Source organism: Hylobates moloch, unplaced genomic scaffold, assembly GCF_009828535.3.
Source record: "Hylobates moloch isolate HMO894 unplaced genomic scaffold, HMol_V3 SCAFFOLD_2, whole genome shotgun sequence".
Classification (NCBI taxonomy): domain Eukaryota; kingdom Metazoa; phylum Chordata; class Mammalia; order Primates; family Hylobatidae; genus Hylobates; species Hylobates moloch.
In genome coordinates, this window is record NW_026652277.1 from 33,814,808 (window position 1) to 33,836,689 (window position 21,882).

General features: G+C 37.4%; 1 protein-coding gene across 2 annotated transcripts in view; it reads left to right on the plus strand.

Annotated features, from left to right (window-relative positions):
• The window catches only part of EIF4E (eukaryotic translation initiation factor 4E), a 50,444-nt gene extending 28,802 nt beyond the window's left edge, over positions 1 to 21,642 (plus strand). For both annotated transcript variants that reach the window (XM_032135342.3, XM_032135249.3), the window contains exons 3-7: positions 10,335 to 10,430; positions 13,743 to 13,806; positions 14,498 to 14,611; positions 16,610 to 16,749; positions 20,570 to 21,642. In XM_032135342.3, coding sequence (XP_031991233.1) covers positions 10,335 to 10,430; positions 13,743 to 13,806; positions 14,498 to 14,611; positions 16,610 to 16,749; positions 20,570 to 20,684 — 529 coding nt within the window. In that variant the 3' untranslated portion in view covers positions 20,685 to 21,642. The remainder of the gene's footprint in view (positions 1 to 10,334; positions 10,431 to 13,742; positions 13,807 to 14,497; positions 14,612 to 16,609; positions 16,750 to 20,569) is intronic.
• Positions 21,643 to 21,882: the final 240 nt, after the last annotated feature.

Here is a 21,882-nt window from a genome sequence, read left to right on the forward strand (position 1 = left end):
AAAACTTTTAAAAAAGTCCCTACTGACTTAGGAAAAAGTTTTTTAGTAAGGTTCCATAGAGTAGTTGCATAAAACATGGAAAAAGAGATTAGGGCAGTTTGAAGAGTGAATAGGAGATATACAGATGTATAGAGTGAGAACAGGTGACTTGAAGTTGGACTGAGAATGAGAAACGAGAGCCAGGGAATGTGGAGTTTGAAGGTTGGTTGGTTTGTAAGTGAGAGACTGGAAAAGGGGACAGATTAAAATTAGTTAAGTTTTCATAGTTAACAGTGTAGCAGGAAATTGAGTATTAGTTCATTATATGGCTTTTCCCAACTCTTCCCACTCCTTTCCAGTAGGTTTGTTTTTATTTATTTTCTGGGGTATATGAGAATTAACTTGAGTTCACTGAATGCTGATGGTGGGAAGAAAATGGCAGTTTAGAAACATTGTAACAATCTAGAGGAAAGTAAATTGGAATTAACTTCTGAGGTTCTTGAAGTATTTCAATTCATTTCGTTGTCTTTTTTTCTATTTACTTTTTTTAGGGCAGACCATTCACTCTTTACTTAAAGGAGTCCACAAGTGTATTTATAATTTAGTTTCATTTATTAAAATTTTTTTATGATCTTAATTTTTTAAAATGTTTCCTTTATTCATCATCGAAGACCTACTGAAATAAATAGTTCAAATATGCTGTATGTAGTTTTCTCATAGGAGACCCTTTGGTTCAGTATATCCTCCAGAGAGGAACAAATCAGTTTTTTAGACAATGGAGATTGTCAGCTAGTGGGGACATCAGAGGTCAAACAGTCTATGAAGGATAAAATCCTTCCTCAGGAAAGCAATGTACCACATGTATTAGGTTGAACAATTCATTAGGGGCAGTTTTATATAGTTTAACCTAATAGTAGCACCAAAACCCACATTTTTTTTTTTCATTTTTTCAGTGATATAAAACAAACTCTGTATATCTTCTAGCTGTCTGTGAACCCAGTTCTTGGTGTCGCTTTTATTGTGGGGAGAAGTAAACAAGGCGTATATCCCTCAAGGCTTGAATGGAGTCTAAGAAGGGATTCTTAAGGTTCCTTATCAGTTTAAAAAAAAAAAAAAAAGGGTTTAAATCTTAAAATGAAGTCTCCGGGGACTTCAGTTTCTCTATAAATTCTACTTTTTGTGTAAAATAGCAAGTATCATTTGCAAAAATACTATATTTTATGGCTCCAATTTTGGCAGTTTTCTCATTATTTACTTTTTGCGGTTTACTTTCTTCACTCCCCAGAGTAGTCAGTGTTAAATTTGGTTTGTATTCCAGAAGTATTAAATGCACATATATATACTTTTTAATACATATGTCTATACAGTTGATTTTTCTGTTTGTATGTACAGATTTTACCTCATTGTTTTAAACTGCCGTCTTGTATTATATTAATATACAGCCATGTATTTTATTAGGTTTACATTAATGGCTGTATAGATTTTTCTTTTTACACACAGTGCTGTAATTTACATCCTTACATACTTGTGCACTTGTGTGAATTTTTTTTTTTTTTTTTTTGAGACGGCGTCTTGCTCTGTCACCCAGGCTGGAGTGCAGTGGCGCGATCTCGGCTCACTGCAAACTCCGCCTCCCAGGTTCACACCATTCTCCTGCCTCAGTCTCTCCAAGTAGCTGGGACTACAGGCGCCCGCCACCACGCCCGGCTAATTTTTTTGTATTTTTAGTAGAGACGGGGTTTCACAGTGGTCTCGATCTCCTGACCTCGTGATCCGCCCGCCTCGGCCTCCCAAAGTGCTGGGATTACAAGTGTGAGCCACTGCGCCCGGCCCTTGTGTGAATATATTTATAGGGTAAAATTTCAGATCTAGAACAAAGATTACCCTTCAACAACCTTTGCACAGATACTGCCACATTATTCTGTTTTATTGGCTTAGACTTAATAGTTTGAGAGTTCCTGGTTTCTATATCCTTGCCAACTCTTGTGATTAGTCTTTTAAGTTGTTGCCAATCAGATCGGTCCCAGTCTGATTTGGGAAAACAATTTCAGTATTTTCAATTTGCATTTTAAAATTGAAGTTTCAAAATATTTTCATATTGATGATTTGTGGTTTTTATCTAAGGACAGATTATTCAATTCTTCTATTTTTTTTTCTTTTGGATTATCTTTTTTTCCCCTACTTTCAAGCTAACAAGTTATGGAATATCTTTTCAAGTTTATTTCCAAGCATTTTATATTAGAGTGCTAACTCACCCAAGGCAGGGAAGTTGGAGGAGTATTAAGTCAGAAACAGGTTGTCTAAATCATTTGTCTTCTAACATTGTCTGTGGAATTCTATGTTTTGTTTTTTTTAAGAGGTCTTTAATTTTCATGTAGGCAAATACTGCTTTTCCTCAGTGGTTTCTGGGTTTCATATCAATTTTAGGAAAACTTTACCACACAATTAAGCTTTTTTTTAAAAACTTTTTAATAGTTGCATAGTAGTCACTTGCATGGATGTATAATATTATTTAAATCAGCAGTACTCAAGTATTTGGTCTCACGATTCCTTTACACTTAAAAATTATTGGCAACTGTACAGAGCTTTACGTGGATTTTTATCTATTGTTATTTACTATATTTTTACAGTAAATAATGCTAAGATGTTATTTTATTTTTCACGTTTAAAAATGAATATATAATTTCACCTGAAAAACTTGAGAAATGTAAAATTATTCGTTTAGAAAATCTATCACGTTAATATAAGTGACATTTTGTAATGAAAATAATTATTTGAAATAAAAAATATATAATGGGAAGAACAGCATTTTTGCCATCTGGTTTTTTTGTTTTGTTTTGTTTTTTGTTTTTTGGAGTCTCGGCCCTGTCGCCCAGGCTGGACCTCCACCTCCCGGGTTTAAGCGATTCTTCTGCCTCAGCCTCCCGAGTAGCCGGAACCACAGGTGTGTGCCACCACACCTGGCTAATTTTTGTAGTTTCTGGTAGAGACGGGGTTTCACCGTGTTGGCCAGGCTGATCTTGAACTCCTGACCTCATGATCCACCCACCTCGGCCTCCCAAAGTGCTGGGATTACAGGCATGAGCCACCGCGCCTGGCCACACTTTTGCCATCTTAGAAGTCAACTGGATTTTCATAGCTGTTTCTGCCTTCAGTCTGTGGAGTTAAGATGTTTCACTGGAAGTATAAGAAGACAGTACAGCCTCACACAGGTATTTGGTTGGAAAAAGGATAATAGTTTTTAAAAGCCTTTAAAAATAATTGTTGATATGCTCCTTTGACACACTACTAGGTTTCTTCCCCCCCCCCCCCCCCCCCGCCCTTTTTCCTAGGACACATGCTCAAAGAGACACTAGGTTTCTTACAGGCTAGTTGCAATGTGGAATCTGAAACCATATCCAAGAATTTTTTTCTACTTTGTTATGTTAAAATCCATTGGTCTGTTGTCTTGCATCTGGAATGGATCTCTTACATGTATAAGATTTTTAACATCATACACTGCTTATTTGGAAAATAATGGTTCAGTGAGTTATGCAGATCTTCCAAATGTTGACACATTTTCTTATATAGTATCAAACAATAATTCATTAATATTACCTCTAAACTCATTAAGCGTCTTTGATTTTTAGGAAGTTGTCAGGCTTACATTGGCAGATGAAATCTTTCTAAAATTCTGATTTTTCTACTGAAAGCTTAAATTTTAAGCAACAATCTTAAGTTCAGACAATTGCCTACATACTGTGTTTTGTTGTACAGTAGTGGAAGTGGTTTTTGTGCAGATTATGAAAAATATGGAAATAGATTGAAATTTAATGAAACTGGTAATGTTTATTGCCTCATCAGAGTCATTCCTTTTTTTTTGTTCTCAAGACGGAGTTTCGCTTTGTTGCCTAGGCTGGAGTGCAATGATGTGATCTTGGCTCACTGCAACCTCCGCCTCCTGGTTCATTCTCATGCCTCTGCCTCCCAAATAGCTGGGATTGCAGGCACCTGCCACCATGCCCATCTAATTTTTGTATTTTTAGTAGAGACAGGGTTTCACCATGATGGCCAGGCTGGTCTTGAACTCCTGACCTCAGGTGATCCGCCCACCTCAGCCTCCCAAAGTGCTAGGATTACAGGTGTGAGCCACTGTGCCCGGCCCAAAGGCATTCTTATATGAAACTCACATTATCAGTACTGTGAGAGTTGGTAGTAATAAATGGACAGTGACTACTCATATAGTTTTATGTCACTGTCTTGTTCTTGCTAAGGCACCAGCAGATTTAACTACTGTTGCTTTTGCACCATTAGTGCAAATGTGAATACTGAAAAGCAAAGCGACTTAGCATTATTATGAAAATGGATCTTAGGGCCTCCTGCCTGTCTGCAAGCCACATTTTGAGAACTGTTGATTTAAATAATTCCTTGTTGATAAGCACTTAGGATGTTTTCAAATTTTCCAAAACTAAAAACGTCATTTGTTTGTTTTTGGAGACAGGGTCTCACTCTGGCACCCAGGCTGGGGTGGTGTAATCTCGGCTCACTGCAGCCTTCACCTTCCGTGCTCAAGCCGTCTTTCCACCCCAGCTGGGGCCCCACAGGCATGCACCACCACCATTTTAGTATTTTGGGGAGTTTTGCTATTTCCCAGGCTGGCCTTGAACTCGTAGACTCATGCAATTCATCCACCTCGGCCTCGCAAAATGCTGGGATCACAGGCATGAGCCAACATGCCTGGCTTTTTTTTTTTCTGAAGAGACATGGTCCCATTCTGTCGCCCAGACTGGGGAGCAGTGGCATGATAATAGCTCATTGCAGCCTCAAATTTCTGGGCTCAAATGACCTTCCCACATCAACCTTCTAAGTAGCTAGGTCCATAGGTGTGTACCACCATGCCTAGCTAAGATTTTTTTTTTTTTTTTTGAGAAATACAGGGTCTTGCTGTGTTGCTCAGGCTGTTCTCAAACTCCTGACCTCAAGCAGTCCTTTCCCCTTCCCCTTCCATTCCCTGTCCCTGTCCCCGTCCCTGTCCCGTTCCTTGACAGGGTCTTGCTCTATCACTCTATGGCATGATCATAGCTCACTGCAACCTCGAACTCTTTGGCTCAAGTGATCCTCCTGCCTTGGCCTCCAGAGTGGCAGGGACTATAGACACATGCCATCATGCCTAGCTAATTTTTTTTTTTTTTTTTTTTTTTTTGAGATGGAGCTTCGCTCTGTACCAGGCTGGAGTGCAGTGGTGCGATCTCGGCTCACTGCAACATCCGCCTCCCAGGTTCAAGCGATTCTTCTGCCTCAGCCTCCTGAGTAGCTGGGACTACAGGCACGTGCCACCACACCCAGCCAGTTTTTGTATTTTTAGTAGAGACAGGGTTTCACCGTGTTGGCCAGGATGGTCTCGATCTCTGGATCTCATGATCCACCCACCTTGGCCTCCCAAAGTGCTGGGATTACAGGCATGAGCCACCGCGCCCAGCCCATGCCTGGCTAATTTTTTAAATATCTGATAGAGATGAGGTCTCACTATGTTGCCCAGGCTGGTCTTGAGCTCCTGGGCTCAAGTGATCCTCCTGCCTCAGCCTCCTAAAGTGCTGTTGTTACAGGTGTGATCCACCTTGCCTGGCCTCACGGATCTTTATGTGTTTAAATGGCTGGGTGCAGAGTTTTTTTGTTTTGAAAAAAGACTGAATTATTTTTAAAAATCCAGCGTGTAGTACTTGACCTTGTTGGTGGTTTTGTTGCCTTTTTCTTTTTTATTGATAATGGGGTGGCAGTTGCTGACAAATTATCAAGTACATGTTGAAATGCATCTCATTTTTCTGTCTAGGTGAAGTTACCAAGCATTAATTATAGGATTATGAAATATATATTCAATTTGGAAGGCTCTTTAGACAACATTTGTGTTGATGAGAAAATGAAATTTCCCTTTGACTTTCCTTTGGTATTGTAATTCAGAGAATATTCAGTTTAATTCTTCTAAAGGAGAATCATCTTGGGATAATAACATTTAAGTGTAACTTTAATGTTCCACGAGTTTATCTTCAAGGCATTAGAGAAAATATTATACAGGCGTACCTCATTTTACTGTGCTTCACAAATCATGCCTTTTCTATAAATTGAAGGTTTGTGGAAATCCTGTGTCAAGCAGTTCTGTTGATGCCATGTTTCCAATGGCATGTGCTCACTTGGTGTCTCTGTGTCACATTTCGGTAATTCTTACGATATTTCAAACTTTTATTGTATCTGTTATGATCTGTGATCAGTGATCTTTGATGTTGCTATTATAATTGTTTTGAGGCACCATGAACATTGGCCATATAAGACAGCAAACTTAATTGATAAATGTTGTATGTGTTCTGACTTCTCCACTGACTGGCCATTCCCATCTCCTTGTCCTTGGGTCTGCCTATTCCCTGAGACACAACAGTGTTGAAATTAAGCCAATTAATAGCCCTACAGTGGCCTCTACATGTTATAGTGAAAGGAGGAGTTACATGTCTCTCACTTTAAATCAAAAGCTTGAAATGATTACGCTTACGAGGAAGACATGTCAAAAGCCAACACAGGCCAAAAGCTAGGTCTCTTGTACCAAATAAGTTAGCCAGGTTGTGAAAGCAAAGGAAAAATTCTTGAAGGAGATCGAAAGTCCTGCTCCAGCAAACACATGAATGATAAGAAAACAAAACAGCCTTATTGCTGATATAGAGAAAGTTCAAGTGGTCTGGGTAGTAAATAAAACCAGCTACAACATTTCCTTATGACAAAGCCTAATCCATAGCAAGGCGCTAACTCTGTTTGGTGTCATGAAGGCTGAGAGAGGTGGGGATGCTGCAGAATAAAAGTTGAAAGCTGGCAGAGGTCAGTTATAAGGTATAAGGAGAGTCACCCCCCTAAAAGTACAAGGTGAAGCAGCAAGGGCTGATATAGAAATTGCAGCAAAATCTCCAGATCTAGCTAAGGTAATTGATGAAGGAAGTTTACACTAAAAACAGATTTTCAATGTAAACAAAACAGCCTTCTACTGGAAGAAGATGCCATCTTCTAGGACTTTGCTAGCTAGAGAGAAGTCAGTGCCTAGCTTCAAAGCTACAAAGGACAGGCTGACTGTTGTTAGGGGATCTTGCAGCCGATGACTTTAAGTTGAAGCCAGTGCCCATTTGCCATTCCCAAAATCTTAAGAATCCTTAAGAATGATGCTAAATCCACTCTGCCCATGCTCTAGAAATGGAGCAACAAAGCCTGGATGACAGTGCATCGATTTATAGCATGGTTTACTGAATACTTTAAGCCTACTGTTGAAGCCTACTGCCCAGAAAAAAGGTTTCCTTTCAAAATATCACTGCTCCTTGATGATGCACCTAGTCGCCCAAGAGCGCTGATGGAGATGAATTGTTTTCATGCCTCTTAACACAGTGTACTTTCCACAGCCTATGGAGCAGCAAAGAGGAATTTTGACTTTCAAGCCTTATTGTTTATTAATAAGAACTATATTTCATAAGGTTATAAATGCTGTAGATAGTGAGTCCTTTGATGGATCTGGACAAAGTAAATTGAAAACCTTCCGAAAGGATTCAGCATTCTGGATGTCATTAAGAAAATTCATGATTCATGGGAGGTCAGGATATCAACATGAAGAAGAGTTAGGAAGAATTTGATTCCAACCCGTAGTGATGACTTTGAAGGGTTCAAGACTTTAGTGGAAGGAGTAACTGCAGATGTGCAGAGAGCAAGAGACCAATAGCAAGAAACGGAGCCTGAAGATGTTACTGAATTGCTGCAGTCTCATGAGAAAACTTGAATGGATAAGGTATTGCTTCTTATGGGTGAGCAGAAAACAAGGTTTCTTGAGATGCAATCTATTCCTGGTAAAGATGCTGTGAACATTGTTGAAGTGACAACAAAGGATTTGAATATTACATAAACCAAATTGATAAAGCAACTGCAGGGTTTGGGAGGATTGACTCCAATTTTGAAAGAAATTCTACTGTGTAAAATGCTTACAAACAGCATTGCATGCTACGGAGAAATCTTTTGTGAAATGAAGAGACAATCAGTGTGACAAACTTCGTTGTTGTCTTAAGAAATTGCCACAGCCACCCCAATCTTCAGCAACCACTACTGTGATCAGTCAGCAGCAAACAAGGGAAGACCCTCCATCAGCAAGAAGATTACCACTCTTTGTAGGCTCAGATGATCGTTAGCATTTTTAGCGATAGAATTTTTAATTAAGGTATGTACATTTTTTTTTAGACATAATGCTATTTCAGACATAATGTAGACCACAGTATAGTGTAAACATAACTTTTATATGCACCGGGAAACCAAAAAATTTGTGTGACTCTCCTTAAAGATAGTTCCTTTATTGTGATGCTCACTTTATTATGATGATCTAGAACTGAACTCACAATATATCCAAGGTAGGCTGGGCGCAGTGGCTCACGCCTGTAATCCCAGCACTTTGGGAGGCCGAGGCAGGTGGATCACGAGGTCAGGAGATCGAGACCATCCTGGCTAACACGGTGAAACCCCGTCTCTACTAAAAATACAAAAAATTAGCCGGGCGAGGTGGCGGGCACCTGTAGTCCCAGCTACGCGGGAGGCTGAGGCAAGAGAATGGCGTGAACCCCAGGGGGCGGAGCCTGCAGTGAGCCGAGATCGTGCCACTGCACTCCAGCCTGGGTGAAAGAGCGAGACTCTGTCTCAAAACAAAAACAAAAACAAACAAACAAACAAAAACAATATATCCAAGGTATGCCTGTATATATAATATGTTAAGTATATATAAGCTATTATATATTATGTAGGAATAAAGCTATTTTAAGAGAAGTATATACAGATATATTAAAACTGCTATACATTATTTCAGAACATATCTATGCAGCATTACTCAATCTTTATTATTTTCCCAGTTAGGTATTTGATTAAATATAGAATCACATTTAATAGTTTCCCCACTCCTGGCACTCTCATTTCTTCTTGGCTAATTTGTTCCTCTGAGAAATATCAGCCATCCTGTTTCTTGCCTTCTTTTTTTTTTTTTTTTTTTGAGAGAGAGTTTCCCTCTGTTGCCCTGGCTGGAGTGCTGTGGCACAACTCCGGCCATGGCAACCTCTGCCACTTGGATTCAAGTGATTCTTGTGCCTCAGCTTCCTGAGTTGCTGGAATTACAGGCACATACCACCATGCCTGGCTAAATTTTTTTGTATTTTTAGTAGAAACCAGGTTTCACCATGTTGGCCAGGCTGGTCTCGAACTCCTGACCTCACATGATCTGCCCACCTCAGCCTCCCAAAGTGTTGACATTACAGGCTTGAGCCACCACGCCTGGCCCTTGTCTTCTTTTATAGTTTAAGTGTTTCTGCTGGTTTTTTTTTTTTTTTTTTGAGATGGAATTTCGCTCGTTGCCTAGGCTGGAGTGCAGTGGTGTGATCTCAGCTCACCGTAGCCTCCTGCTTCAGCCTCCCAAGTAGCTGGGAATACAGGCATGCACCACCATGCCTGGCTAGTTTTGTATTTTTCATAGAGATGGAGTTTCTCCATGTTGGTCAGGCTGGTCTGGAACTCCCAGCCTCAGGTGATCCACCCACCTCAGCCTCCCAAAGTGCTGGGATTACAGGCGTGAGCCACCACGCCCGGCTCTGCTGTGTTTTTCTTAAATAACTGTGCTTTCTTATCTCTGTCAGAGCACTTAGCACACTGTAGTTGTCCCTCTGCCTCATTTCTGTGAATTCCATTGAGTGATGAGTTTCAGTGTGTCTTGAGTCTCTAGGTATAGCAGAGAATCTGTTATGTAGTAGACATAACATACATATTTTTTAAATGAAAGAAATGGAGAACTCTCATTATTTGCCACTGTAATAACAACTAGCATTTTACTTTTTTCCCTAAATTTTTGTGGTAAACATAAAAATTTACTGTATTAACTATTTTTAAATGTACAGTTCAGTTAATGTTAAGTACTTTCTGTGACCAATTATTGTGCAGCTAATCTCCAGAACTCTTGTTCATCTTCCAAAACTGTAAACTCTGTAACCCTAAACTCTCTTCTCTTTGGCTAGTGGCAATCACCATTCTTTTTGTTTCTATGAATTTGACTTCTTATACCTCATATAAGTGGAATCATACAGTATTTGTCTTTTTTGGAGGGGGGCTGGCTTATTCACTTAATGTCCTTAGTTTCCCCTTATGTTTTATCAAGTGTTAGAATTTCCTTCATCAGGGCTTTTTAGTATTTCATTGTGTGTATATATACATTTTTCATTCATCTGTTGATGGACAGTTGGGTTGCTTCTACCTTTTGACTTTTGTGGATAATGTTGCTTTTAACATGGGTATGCAGCTACCATTTTTTGACATTGACTTTTTATTTTTAGATGGGCACTCTGGTTTTTTAAAAATGATAAAAGCAAAACTTGGCAAGCAAACCTGCGGCTGATCTCTAAGTTTGATACTGTTGAAGACTTTTGGGCGTAAGTAACCATTTGTTTTAGGATGTTTGTTGTTTTATTAGTTATGTAGTTTTTTTATTTTTAAGTCGAATTCACAAAATGAAGCGTGAGGTAAACAGTTAATGAATGTTCATCTATTTTTTATCTCCTCACAAAAGTTTGAATTGTGGATTATGCTTTATTAGTTTTACAGAGCTTCAATCTTGTCATCCCTCAGCCCTGATTATTCTGTTTCTTGTCCTGAGATATCCTTAGCTCAAGAATCCTTTATTGCCCTTAGAACTTTCGACAACTAGTTGGAACTTGTTCCACTCTTGGTTGCTGAGATACATTTGCCTCATAACTGGGTATTCCAGTGCATTGTTGGGTCCTCATTTCTGCAAACTGTTTTCAGTGCAATATCTGGAATTTCCTGTACCAGAGATTTTAAGATATCAAAGGCTGAAGTGTTCAGAATTCAGGGTTTGTCAAGGGAATGCCAGTATCTATCATGATACTTTATTCATTTCATTATACTTTGATCAACCTCAAGAAGAATAGTTGAAATATTTTTGAAATTTTGTTTCTGTATAGCAGAAAGTTAAGAATTGGGATCATCAACTTTTGCATGACCTCAAAACAAAATTTAAGGCTAGGCTCAGTGACTCATGCCTATAATACTAATACTTTGGGATGCTGAGGCAGGAAGATCACTTGCGGCCAGGAGTTCAAGACCAACCTGGTCAACATGAGTCCCTGTTTCTCTATAAAATAAATAAAATTAAAAATTGTAAAGTCTATTTCAAGAAGTTTTGATAATTGATTCTCTTAAAAACAGAGTTAATCCAGTGTGTCTAATTTACTTGGAGAATGAGTAGGGAGGTACTATTTGAGACCATGAAAGGCAAAACTCTTTAATAAGCACTTTAAATTACCTAGCAGTTATCTAAATATTCTAACTTGTACATCTTTCTTTAGGATCATATACATGCTGAATTAGTGATGCTACTCTTATGTTTTAATGTAACCCCCTCAAGATATTCTGCTCATACAATGAAATAGATTGTGGTATAAAATTTATACATATATACGTACATCTTCAACAGCAGAAACAGTATTTTTTTGTATATTTCCAGTGCTTGGCTTCTAATAGATATTTTGTATTCATTTGTGTTGTTGAAAAAAGCAAAGCATACGATTAAAAGTATAAACTTTGAGAGTATTTGAGAACATTCATTTGAGAGTAAACTTTGAGAGTATTTATTTTTTATTAAAAGCATTGACACTTAATAATAACTACATTTAAGGCCTAATAATTTATAGGTCTAGTTGTCTAGTTAAACTAGGGTTATTCTTCTTTGCCCATCACCAAAACATCAGGTAGTTTTTCTTCTCTAATTTTGTTTATTCAGGACTCTTAAATAACTCCAGTCTTCTGCACCCCCCCAAAAAAGCTTTTCATTCTCCTACAGAGAAAAAGGAAGCCTTGAGCCACCTTCCCCAATCAGATTTGCATTTATCTAGTTTGTTTGGCTTTTACCAGTTTACATAATTCTACCTTCTAATTAGAACAGTTCCTCCACACTTCAGTTACAAGTAGTCAATGTCATTGCTTAGTAGATTTTTATACCATAATTTAGAGATATGAAGGATTTTTCAGTTTTCTATAAATGTGTGGGCCACTTCCTAATTTCTGTTTTTATCTAGCAAATTTATTGCAAATAACCATTGAGTACTTTTGTATTTATCCAGACTGCATAGTCTTAGGATTCTGTTTAGATGTGCCATTATAGATTCTCATTATGGACTCACTTGAGAGACCTTTGAGCACCACGGAAGAGAAAGGGGGCAGCAAAAAGAAAAAAGTATTTTATTGAAGGTCATTCCCACAATATCCATTTATTTTATGAAATTAGTAGCGCTAATTTTATAGTCACTTAGTATCCAGGCTTTTTTTGTTGCCTAGTGGAGGCTGTCATTGATGATGTAGTTGGGAGTTACCATTAGGTAGTGACTCAGCAAACCTTATGTGGTCTTAGATTGTCTCACCTAAACTATATTTGTGTGTTAGACTATGGAATTTAATTGAAAGGATGCGAACTTCTTTCTTCAATCTTTTTTTTTTTTTTTGAGATGGAGTCTAGCTGTGTCACCAGGCTGAAGTGCAATGGGGTGATCTTGGCTCACTGCAACCTCTGCCTCCTGGGTTCAAGCGATTTTCCTGCCTCAACCTCCCTGGTAGCTGGGATTACAGGTGCATGCCACCACGCCCGGCTGATTTTGTATTTTTAGTAGAGACGGGGTTTCATCATGTTGGTCAGGCTGGTCTCGAACTCCTGACCTCGTGATCCACCTGCCTCAGCCTCCCAAAGTGCTGGGATTACAGGCGTGAGCCACCGCGCCTGGCCCTTAAATCTTTACCTGAAATATTGCTAGATGAGGTTAACATAGCACCAGGAGAACCAGACTAAGGATAATAGAATCATCCATGGTCTGTAGACACAGCTAAGATCATTATTTCTGCCATCTAATATTGGAGACAAGCAAAAGATTCTTAAGAGTTGCCAATTTTTAAATCAATTTTGCTGTAAAATACTACAGGAGATCAAATGATCTAAGCCTCCTGCCTTCAAGCAAGCAACTAAGTCATCGCAAATGTTATTCTGTTATTTTGATATTTGGGAAATAGTTTAGAAATACAGGATTTAGGAGTTTAGAAATTTAGGAGTTTAGAAATACAGACTGCAGTGTTCCATCTCATATTTAGGTGATTATAATCCCAAGAGGTAGGGCTTGGAACTATATTTATTTATTTATTTTTCTAAAATCATTTTTAAAATGATTATTATGTTGACTAACCAGTGACAATTTGTGGTGTTTGGGAACCATTGATCTGTTCTACTCTTGGATACCCTCAAGGATAATGACTGTTTCAGTCATGTAATCCTGATGGTCAGGAAGTTCATCTTTTCTGTTTTTTTTTTTTTTATGTTTGTGAAAAAACTGTGTATTAACTTCAGAAATAATTTCATCTACTTAAAGCCACCTTATACCTCTCTTCTCAGTTTCTTGTATATATACATATATATGCACTGAGTTAACTAACATAAAATATATTTTTGTCAGAGCAGTCACTAGAAATTTTTTTGAAAATTATACCTGTCATCTGAAGTTGATTATTTAACTGCTTTTAAGATCTGTTTTGTCCATTTTAGAAACTGACTCCTTAGAAACAAGTAAACATGAACTTTTATCTGTTTATTTTCATCATATGTTCTAAATGTATATATATGTAAGCACCTAAACTCTATATTACATATTCTGTGTTTTTAATTGTTACTTTCTTTTACCTAGTCTGTACAACCATATCCAGTTGTCTAGTAATTTAATGCCTGGCTGTGACTACTCACTTTTTAAGGTATGCTTAATTGGTGATTTTATATGTATATTATAGGACTGGGCCATTTGGTATTCATTAAGAAATCTTGCCATAAACTTAGGAATATTTGATAGTGTGATGAATAGGCTGATAATTTAATTGGCTGTAGTATGCTTTAGTATCAATATATCTTACTCTGTTTGTTTATAAAAATTGAGAGAGAGTTACTCTGTGGGCACATACTGAGATTGACTTTGATGAGAGCTTTGATTATCCAGTCTACTCCTTCCTTTATATATTTGAGCAGACTGAGTTTATCAAGCATTCTTAACCTTAGGAGCATGGGTCGTTGGAATACTTATTGGGCTTTGTCAGGTGGTAGGGGGACGGGACATTCATTAACTGAAATTGCATAGTTTTTGCATGTATTTTCTAGCTATAGAAATGTACAGAGCTTCTAAAATATGTTTGCTTCTCAGAAAGTTTAAGAACCTTCAAATTAAGTGAAACCCAAGATTTGATAGCTAATAAGTGACAAAGTCAGGACTCTAATTCTGCAGTCATGCCTCTGGCTTTAAGTCTTATGTGCTTTTTAAAAACTACATCAATGGCAGTTTTATGGACAATAAAGTAAGAAGTTGACAGTGTTGTTGCTTAACTGTTTCTAATGATTAGCTCTCAAAGTCAAGGTAACAATGTTGTGTAATACTGTTCTCTTCTAACCCTGTAGGATGGTATTGAGCCTATGTGGGAAGATGAGAAAAACAAACGGGGAGGACGATGGCTAATTACATTGAACAAACAGCAGAGACGAAGTGACCTCGATCGCTTTTGGCTAGAGACAGTAAGGTTTTAAAAGTATAAAGCAGTTTTAGAGGTAGTTTTGGAATACCGAAACTTAAGATATGTTACATTTTATATTTATTATTTAATTTAAGAGAAGGATGCCCAACACTAGAAAATCAGGGTCAGTAATTATTTTTGTTCTGTCATATGACTCCCGTTTATAGTACAGTGAAACATCCTATAAGTCAGATATTTTAAGTGATTGGCAGTTGACTCTCACCACAATAAGCTCACTGTGGTCATTTCATTAACCTCAAAATTATAGAACCTTACATTTTGTATGATTGAAGTTTTTGCAACCCTCTTACAGCATTGCTATATGTATACTAAACTTTTAAATATTTATATTGTTAGAGCAAGGGTCTTGCTCTGTTACCCAGGCTGGAGTGCGGATATTTATTTATATGGCTCACTTCAGCCTCACCCTCTGGGTTCAAGCGATCCTCCCACTTCAGCCTCTTAAGTAGCTGGGACTACAGGTGCATGCCACCATGCCCAGCTAATTTTCTAATTTTTTTCCTAGAGATAGGATCTTGCTATGTTGCCCAGGTTGGTCTCAAACTTCTGGCCCCAAGTGATCCTCCCACTTCAGCCTCCCAAAGTGCTGGAATTACAGGTGTGAGTCACTGTGCCTGTCCCACTAAACTTTTTAGATCAGTGAAGCAAATAATAAAATTGTTGCATACTACCATTCGACCTACATATTGTGATACTAACTGGAACTCTTGGCTTTACAAGACAAATTAAATATGAGATAATAGGCATTTTCTGTAGACAGAGGTTCCAAACCCCAAGCTTATAGGAGCGGGGTTTGTAGTCTCTTTTGTATCCCTAGCACTTGAAACTGTGCCTGGTTTATAGTTAGCACTTGTTAAGTTAATCACTTTAAATGTTTGAATAAGTGACTATTTTGTTTTTTTTTTAGAGACAGGGTCTTGTTCTGTCGCCCGGGCTAGAGTGCAGTGGGGCCATCATAGCTCACTGTAGCCTCCTGGGTTCAAGCAATCATCCTGCCTTAGCCTCTCAAGTAGCTGGGACTACAGGTGCATGCCAGCACACCCAGCTAATGAATGAATGACTTTTTAAGAAGAAAATTCTGTTTTCGAGGGGGAAGATCATGAGCAAATACCATTTTGGAATTCCACATTAAAAAGTCAGGACATTTCCATTTTGCAGTTAAAAAAAATGTTCTGGTAGGGATGGTTGTACAACAATGTTGAATGTACTTAACACCACTGAACTGTACACTTAAAAGTGGTTAAAATGGTAAATTTTATGTTATTTGTATTTTACCACAATTAAGAAACCTGTTAGGTCTGGGCTCACACCTGTGATCTCAACACTTCAGGAGGCCGAGGCAGGCATTTCACTTAAACTCAGGAGTTCAAGACCAGCTTGGGCAACATGGCAAAACCCCATCTCTACAAAAAATACAAAAATTAACTGGGTATAGTGACATGTCCCTGTATGTATGCCTACCTACTCAGGAGGCTGAGGTGGGAGGATCATTTGAGCCCAGGAGGTTGAGGCTGCAGTGAGCTGTGATGATCCCACTGCACTCCAGCCAGGGTGACAGAGCAAGACCCTGTCTCAAACAACAACAAAAAACCAGACCATTAAAAAATATTCATAAAAAGTAAGAACAAGAGGAAATTAACCATGAATAGCTATTTTTGTTATTCTATTAATATTTATTTGCTCGTAAATATAAGCAGCAGCAGAGCAAATGAATATTAATAAAATCAGCTTTTATGTTTGCCATGATATTAACTGCCAAATTTGCTGAAAAAGGCTGATTTGATAGTAAATAAATGAATGAGTATTTAAAAGTCAGGACAGATCTATATATGCAAATAAAATTTACACATTTAAAAAATTAACTCTTGATTTAAAAACTGCCTTCAGTTTTGTTATCTATGCAAATACAGAAGAGACATTTGCAGTGTAATAAGCTTGTTTATAATCTATTAAATGTAATTTGGGATTTTTTTTTAAGCTTCTGTGCCTTATTGGAGAATCTTTTGATGACTACAGTGATGATGTATGTGGCGCTGTTGTTAATGTTAGAGCTAAAGGTGATAAGATAGCAATATGGACTACTGAATGTGAAAACAGAGAAGCTGTTACACATATAGGGTAAGTTTTGCTCTTTGCCTACTTATTTTACAATATTAAGATGACTAAAACCAGAAGTTATTTTATTTGTAGCTTTAGAAATACTTCAGTTTGTAGATCCTGTTTTCCTTGTATTGTTTTTGAACACTTTTATAATTTTGAATGGCTCAATTGGTGCGCAATGTCTTGTTCATATATATACATATATATATATATATATATATATATGCATATATATATGTTTTTTGGGTTTTTTTCACAGCTATTTATTTAGAGACAGAGTCTCACTCTATTGTCCAGGCTATAGTACAGTGGCATGATGTAGGCTCACTGCAACCTCCGCCTCCTGGGTTCAAGAGATTCTTATGTCTCAGCCTCCCTAGTAGCTGGGAATACAGGTGCATGCCACCACGCTTGGGTAATTTTTTGTATTTTTAGTAGAGACCAGGTTTCGCCATGTTGGCCAGGCTGGTCTTTAACTCTTGGTCTCAAGTGATCCGTCCACCTCAGCCTCCCAAAGTGCTATCATTACAGGCATGAGCCACTGTGCCTGGCCTTGTTCATATGTGTTTTATTTCTGTAAAATTGCTTTTTCTTAGCAGTGAAGTGTATAACCACTAGAGCAGTCTCCTTTGGCATGTAGCATTTTTTATTCATTCACAAATGAGAATGTATTATTTCCTACTTTGAAAGTGCTGTTTGAAAAAAAGTACTACTTTGAAAAGAGCTAATTAATTATTATGCTCATAATAATTAATAATTCAGTGATTATTGGCAAATAGTATATGTGCATTTAAAGCATGTGCGTTTACTACATATAATTTTCATTAAAATTTGTATAACATATCTTGGTTTTTGTTCCATGTTTAAAACCCACATATGTAGGGTTTTATTAAGCCTTTTTTTGTAAATTTTATTCTTTGCAAAAGTGGCTTTTTTTTTTTTTTTTTTTTTTTTTTTTTTTTTTTTTTTTTTTTTTTTTTTTTTTTTTTTTTTTTTTTTTTTTTTTTTTTTTGAGACAGGGCCTCACTGTGTTATTCAGGCAAGAGTGCAGTGGTGCAGTCATGGCTTACTTCAGCCTCAGCCTCCTGGGCTCAGGTGATCCTCCCACCTCAGCCACCCAATTAGCTGCAACTACAGGTGTGTATGACCACACCTGGCTATTTTCTTGTATTTTTTTTTGTAGAGAAGGGGTTTTGCCATGTTGTCCAGACTGGTCATGAACTCCTGAACTTGATCAAGCCACCCCAGCCTTTCAAAGTGCTGAGATTACAGGCGTGAGCCACCACGCTAAACCAGCTGACATTTTTTTTCTAACTAGGATTTCTTTTTACCTCAATTATATTAGTAATATTTGACGCTAGGCACGGTGGCTCACACCTGTAATCCCAGCACTTTGGGAGGCCGAGGCAGGCGGATCACGAGGTCAGGAGATCGAGACCATCCTGGCCAACACGGTGAAACCCCGTCTCTACTAAAAATACAAAAAAAAAAAAATTAGCTGGGCGTGGTGGCGGGTGCCTGTAGTCCCAGCTACTTGGGAGACTGAGGCAGGAGAATGGCGTGAACCTGGGAGGCGGAGCTTGCAGGGGGCCACTGCGCTCCAGCCTGGGAGACAGAGCAAGACTCTGTCTCACCAAAAAAAAAAAAAAAAAAATTTGACTTACAATTTTATGTTAAAATTAAGTGCTGGTCAGTCAGTGGTCAAAATGTTTGGTTTGCCCCTTTGTGATTTTTCAAATATTAATTTTTCTTTTTAAAATTAATTTTTTGAGACAGAGTCACACTCTGTTGCCCAGGCCGGGTTGCAGTAGCGCGATCTCAGCTCACTGCAACCTCTACCTCTTGGGTTCAAGTGATTCTCTTGCCTCAGCCTCCTGAATAGCTGGGACCACAGGCCTGAGCCACTACAGTATTTTTTGTAGAGACAGGGTTTTGCCATGTTGGCCAGGCTGGTGTCAAACTCCTAGCCTCAAGTCATCCACCTGCCTCAGCCTCCCAAAGTGCTGGAATTTCAGGCATGATCCATTGCTCTCAGCCATGTAAATTTTTCTGTGAACATAATTTATTTCTGGATCAAAAGGTATAGGGATTTTCTACATTTCATGCTATATGGGGTTCCATTAGAGAAAGGAGTTGATTTGTCATCATATTTTAATGTTTCTTCCAGCATCAAAACCTAATTTTGGAGGATTTACTTTTTTTTTTTTTAAACGAGTTAATTAAGAATTTTTTTCCTACGGAAGTTTTGTATTTTTGTCAATATTAAATGTTTTTGAGTGTATATTAAGACTTCAGATTTTCAAACGAAGATTCTTTTTTAACCCTTCCAATTTGCATGACTCAATGGTCTTGCTTTTTGGCATTTTTAACAATTAAGTATAATTGAAAGGAATGCATTGCATTATAATGCAAATTTGATAATTAACACTTTAGTTACCATAAAATTACTTTTTAATACCTTATTTTAGGGGGAAGGTAGTAAATCTTCTGGAAGGTATAAAAAAACCTATCCTAGTATGTTGGAGGATTTAACTCCATTAATATGTTTATTCCTTTATTTTTATTTGATTTTTGCTTATTTTTGAATTTTTACTATTTTTTTCTTAAAGATTCAATTTTTTTTTTTTTTTTTTTTTTTTTTGATGGAGTCTTGCTCTGTCACCCGGGCTGAAGTGCAGTGGCACAATCTCGGCTCACTGCAAGCTCCGCCTCCCAGGTTCATGTCATTCTCCTGCCTCAGCCTCCCGAGTTGCTGGGACTACAGGCACCCGCACTACGCCCGGCTAATTTTTTGTATTTTTAGTAGAGGCGGGGTTTTGCCATGTTAGCCAGGATGGTCTCGATCTCCTGACCTCGTGATCCACCCGCCTCGACCTCCCAAAGTGCTGGGATTACAGGCGTGAGCCACCGCGCCTGGCCAAAGATTCAGATTTTTAAGGTGGCCTGTGAAGCTCTCTGTGATCTTCCTCTGAAACCTTGTCACCTTTATCTCATGTTCACTTTACTTATGAGCCATAGCCACACAGCCTAATTTTTATTTCTCAGCTTTCAGATGTGCTCATTCTCTTAACATTATCCTTTTGACCTCGTGATATTTAAAGGGGAAGACTTGTCTAATTTTGTAGATGAGATTAGAATCTTTTTGTTATACAGTATCACAGCCCTTATATTTACTCTTTGGCACTCATGACAAGTGCCATTTTATTCTTGCAATAGAGTCGTGTCTTGAAAATTAGGTCGTAAAGTTAGTATGTAAGGCAGAAATGACATTCTCCCTCAAAGTGTTTAGTTTTTATTTGTGCAATCTTATAACAGGTATGGTTAATATAATTTGTGTAGTAATATACAATACTTGCTAGGGTTCAGACGTGAAATGCAACATTTTAGATCAAAGAATGAAAATAAACATGTTTGTTTTACAGATTTCTGTTTAAGTATGCATGTGATACAAGTCTGTCATATGTATTTGTGATTGATTGTGTTTTCTCTACTAGACTATAAATGCAGTCAGCTCAGGGACTGTCCTTGCTTTGTTCACTGTTGATTTAGTAATAATTATAGTATCATAATAAATAACAGTATAATAATATAGTAATGCTCCTGTAATTTAGTAATAACATACCTGACTGGCTCTCAAATATTTTAAAAGTAATTAACCAAGAATATCGCAAAAATGAGGAGTAAATTGTGCTAAAAGGAAAAGGGTGTATATTTAATTTCCTATTTTACTCTCAAGTCTATATTTTTTAATATAAAAACTAATAACCGTAAATTTTTAAATGTATTTCTTGTGAGTAAAAGTTAATGGCTACTTTTTTCTTCTTTTTTTTTCTTCTAGGAGGGTATACAAGGAAAGGTTAGGACTTCCTCCAAAGATAGTGATTGGTTATCAGTCCCACGCAGACACAGCTACTAAGAGCGGCTCCACCACTAAAAATAGGTTTGTTGTTTAAGAAGACACCTTCTGAGTATTCTCATAGGAGACTGCGTCAAGCAATCGAGATTTGGGAGCTGAACCAAAGCCTCTTCAAAAAGCAGAGTGGACTGCATTTAAATTTGATTTCCATCTAAATGTTTCTAAGATATAAGAGAAGTCTCATTCGCCTTTGTCTTGTACTTCTGTGTTCATTTTTTTTTTTTTTCTTTTTGGCTAGAGTTTCCACTATCCCAATCAAAGAATTACAGTACACATCCCCAGAATCCATAAATGTGTTCCTGGCCCACTCTGTAATAGTTCAGTAGAATTACCATTAATTACATACAGATTTTACCTATTCACAATAGTCAGAAAACAACTTGGCATTTCTATACTTTACAGGAAAAAAAATTCTGTTGTTCCATTGTATGCAGGAGCATATTTTGCTGGTTTGAAAGATTACGATGCATACAGTTTTCTAGCAATTTTCTTTGTTTCTTTTTACAGCATTGTCTTTGCTGTACTCTTGCTGATGGCTGCTAGATTTTAATTTATTTGTTTCCCTACTTGATATTAGTGATTTCTGATTTCAGTTTTTCATTTGTTTTGCTTTTGTTTTTTTCCTCATGTAACATTGGTGAAGGATCCAGGAATATGACACAAAGGTGGAATAAACATTAATTTTGTGCATTCTTTGGTAATTTTTTTTGTTTTCTGTAACTACAAAGCTTTGCTACAAATTTATGCATTTCATTCAAATCAGTGATCTATGTTTGTGTGATTTCCTAAACATAATTGTGGATTATAAAAAATGTAACATCATAATTACATTCCTAACTAGAATTAGTATGTCTGTTTTTATATCTTTATGCTGTATTTTAACACTTTGTATTACTTAGGTTATTTTGCTTTGGTTAAAAGTGGCTCAAGTAGAAAAGCAGTCCCATTCATATTAAGACAGTGTACAAAACTGTAAATAAAATGTGTACAGTGAATTGTCTTTTAGACAACTAGATTTGTCCTTTTATTTCTCCATCTTTATAGAAGGAATTTGTACTTCTTATTGCAAGGCAGTCTCTATATTATGTCTTCTTTTGTGGTGTCTTCCATGTGAACAGCATAAGTTTGGAGCACTAGTTTGATTATTATGTTTATTACAATTTTTAATAAATTGAGTAGGTAGTATCATATATATGGAATTAAATTGATGTGGCTATCTTTGTTTTTTTATAAAG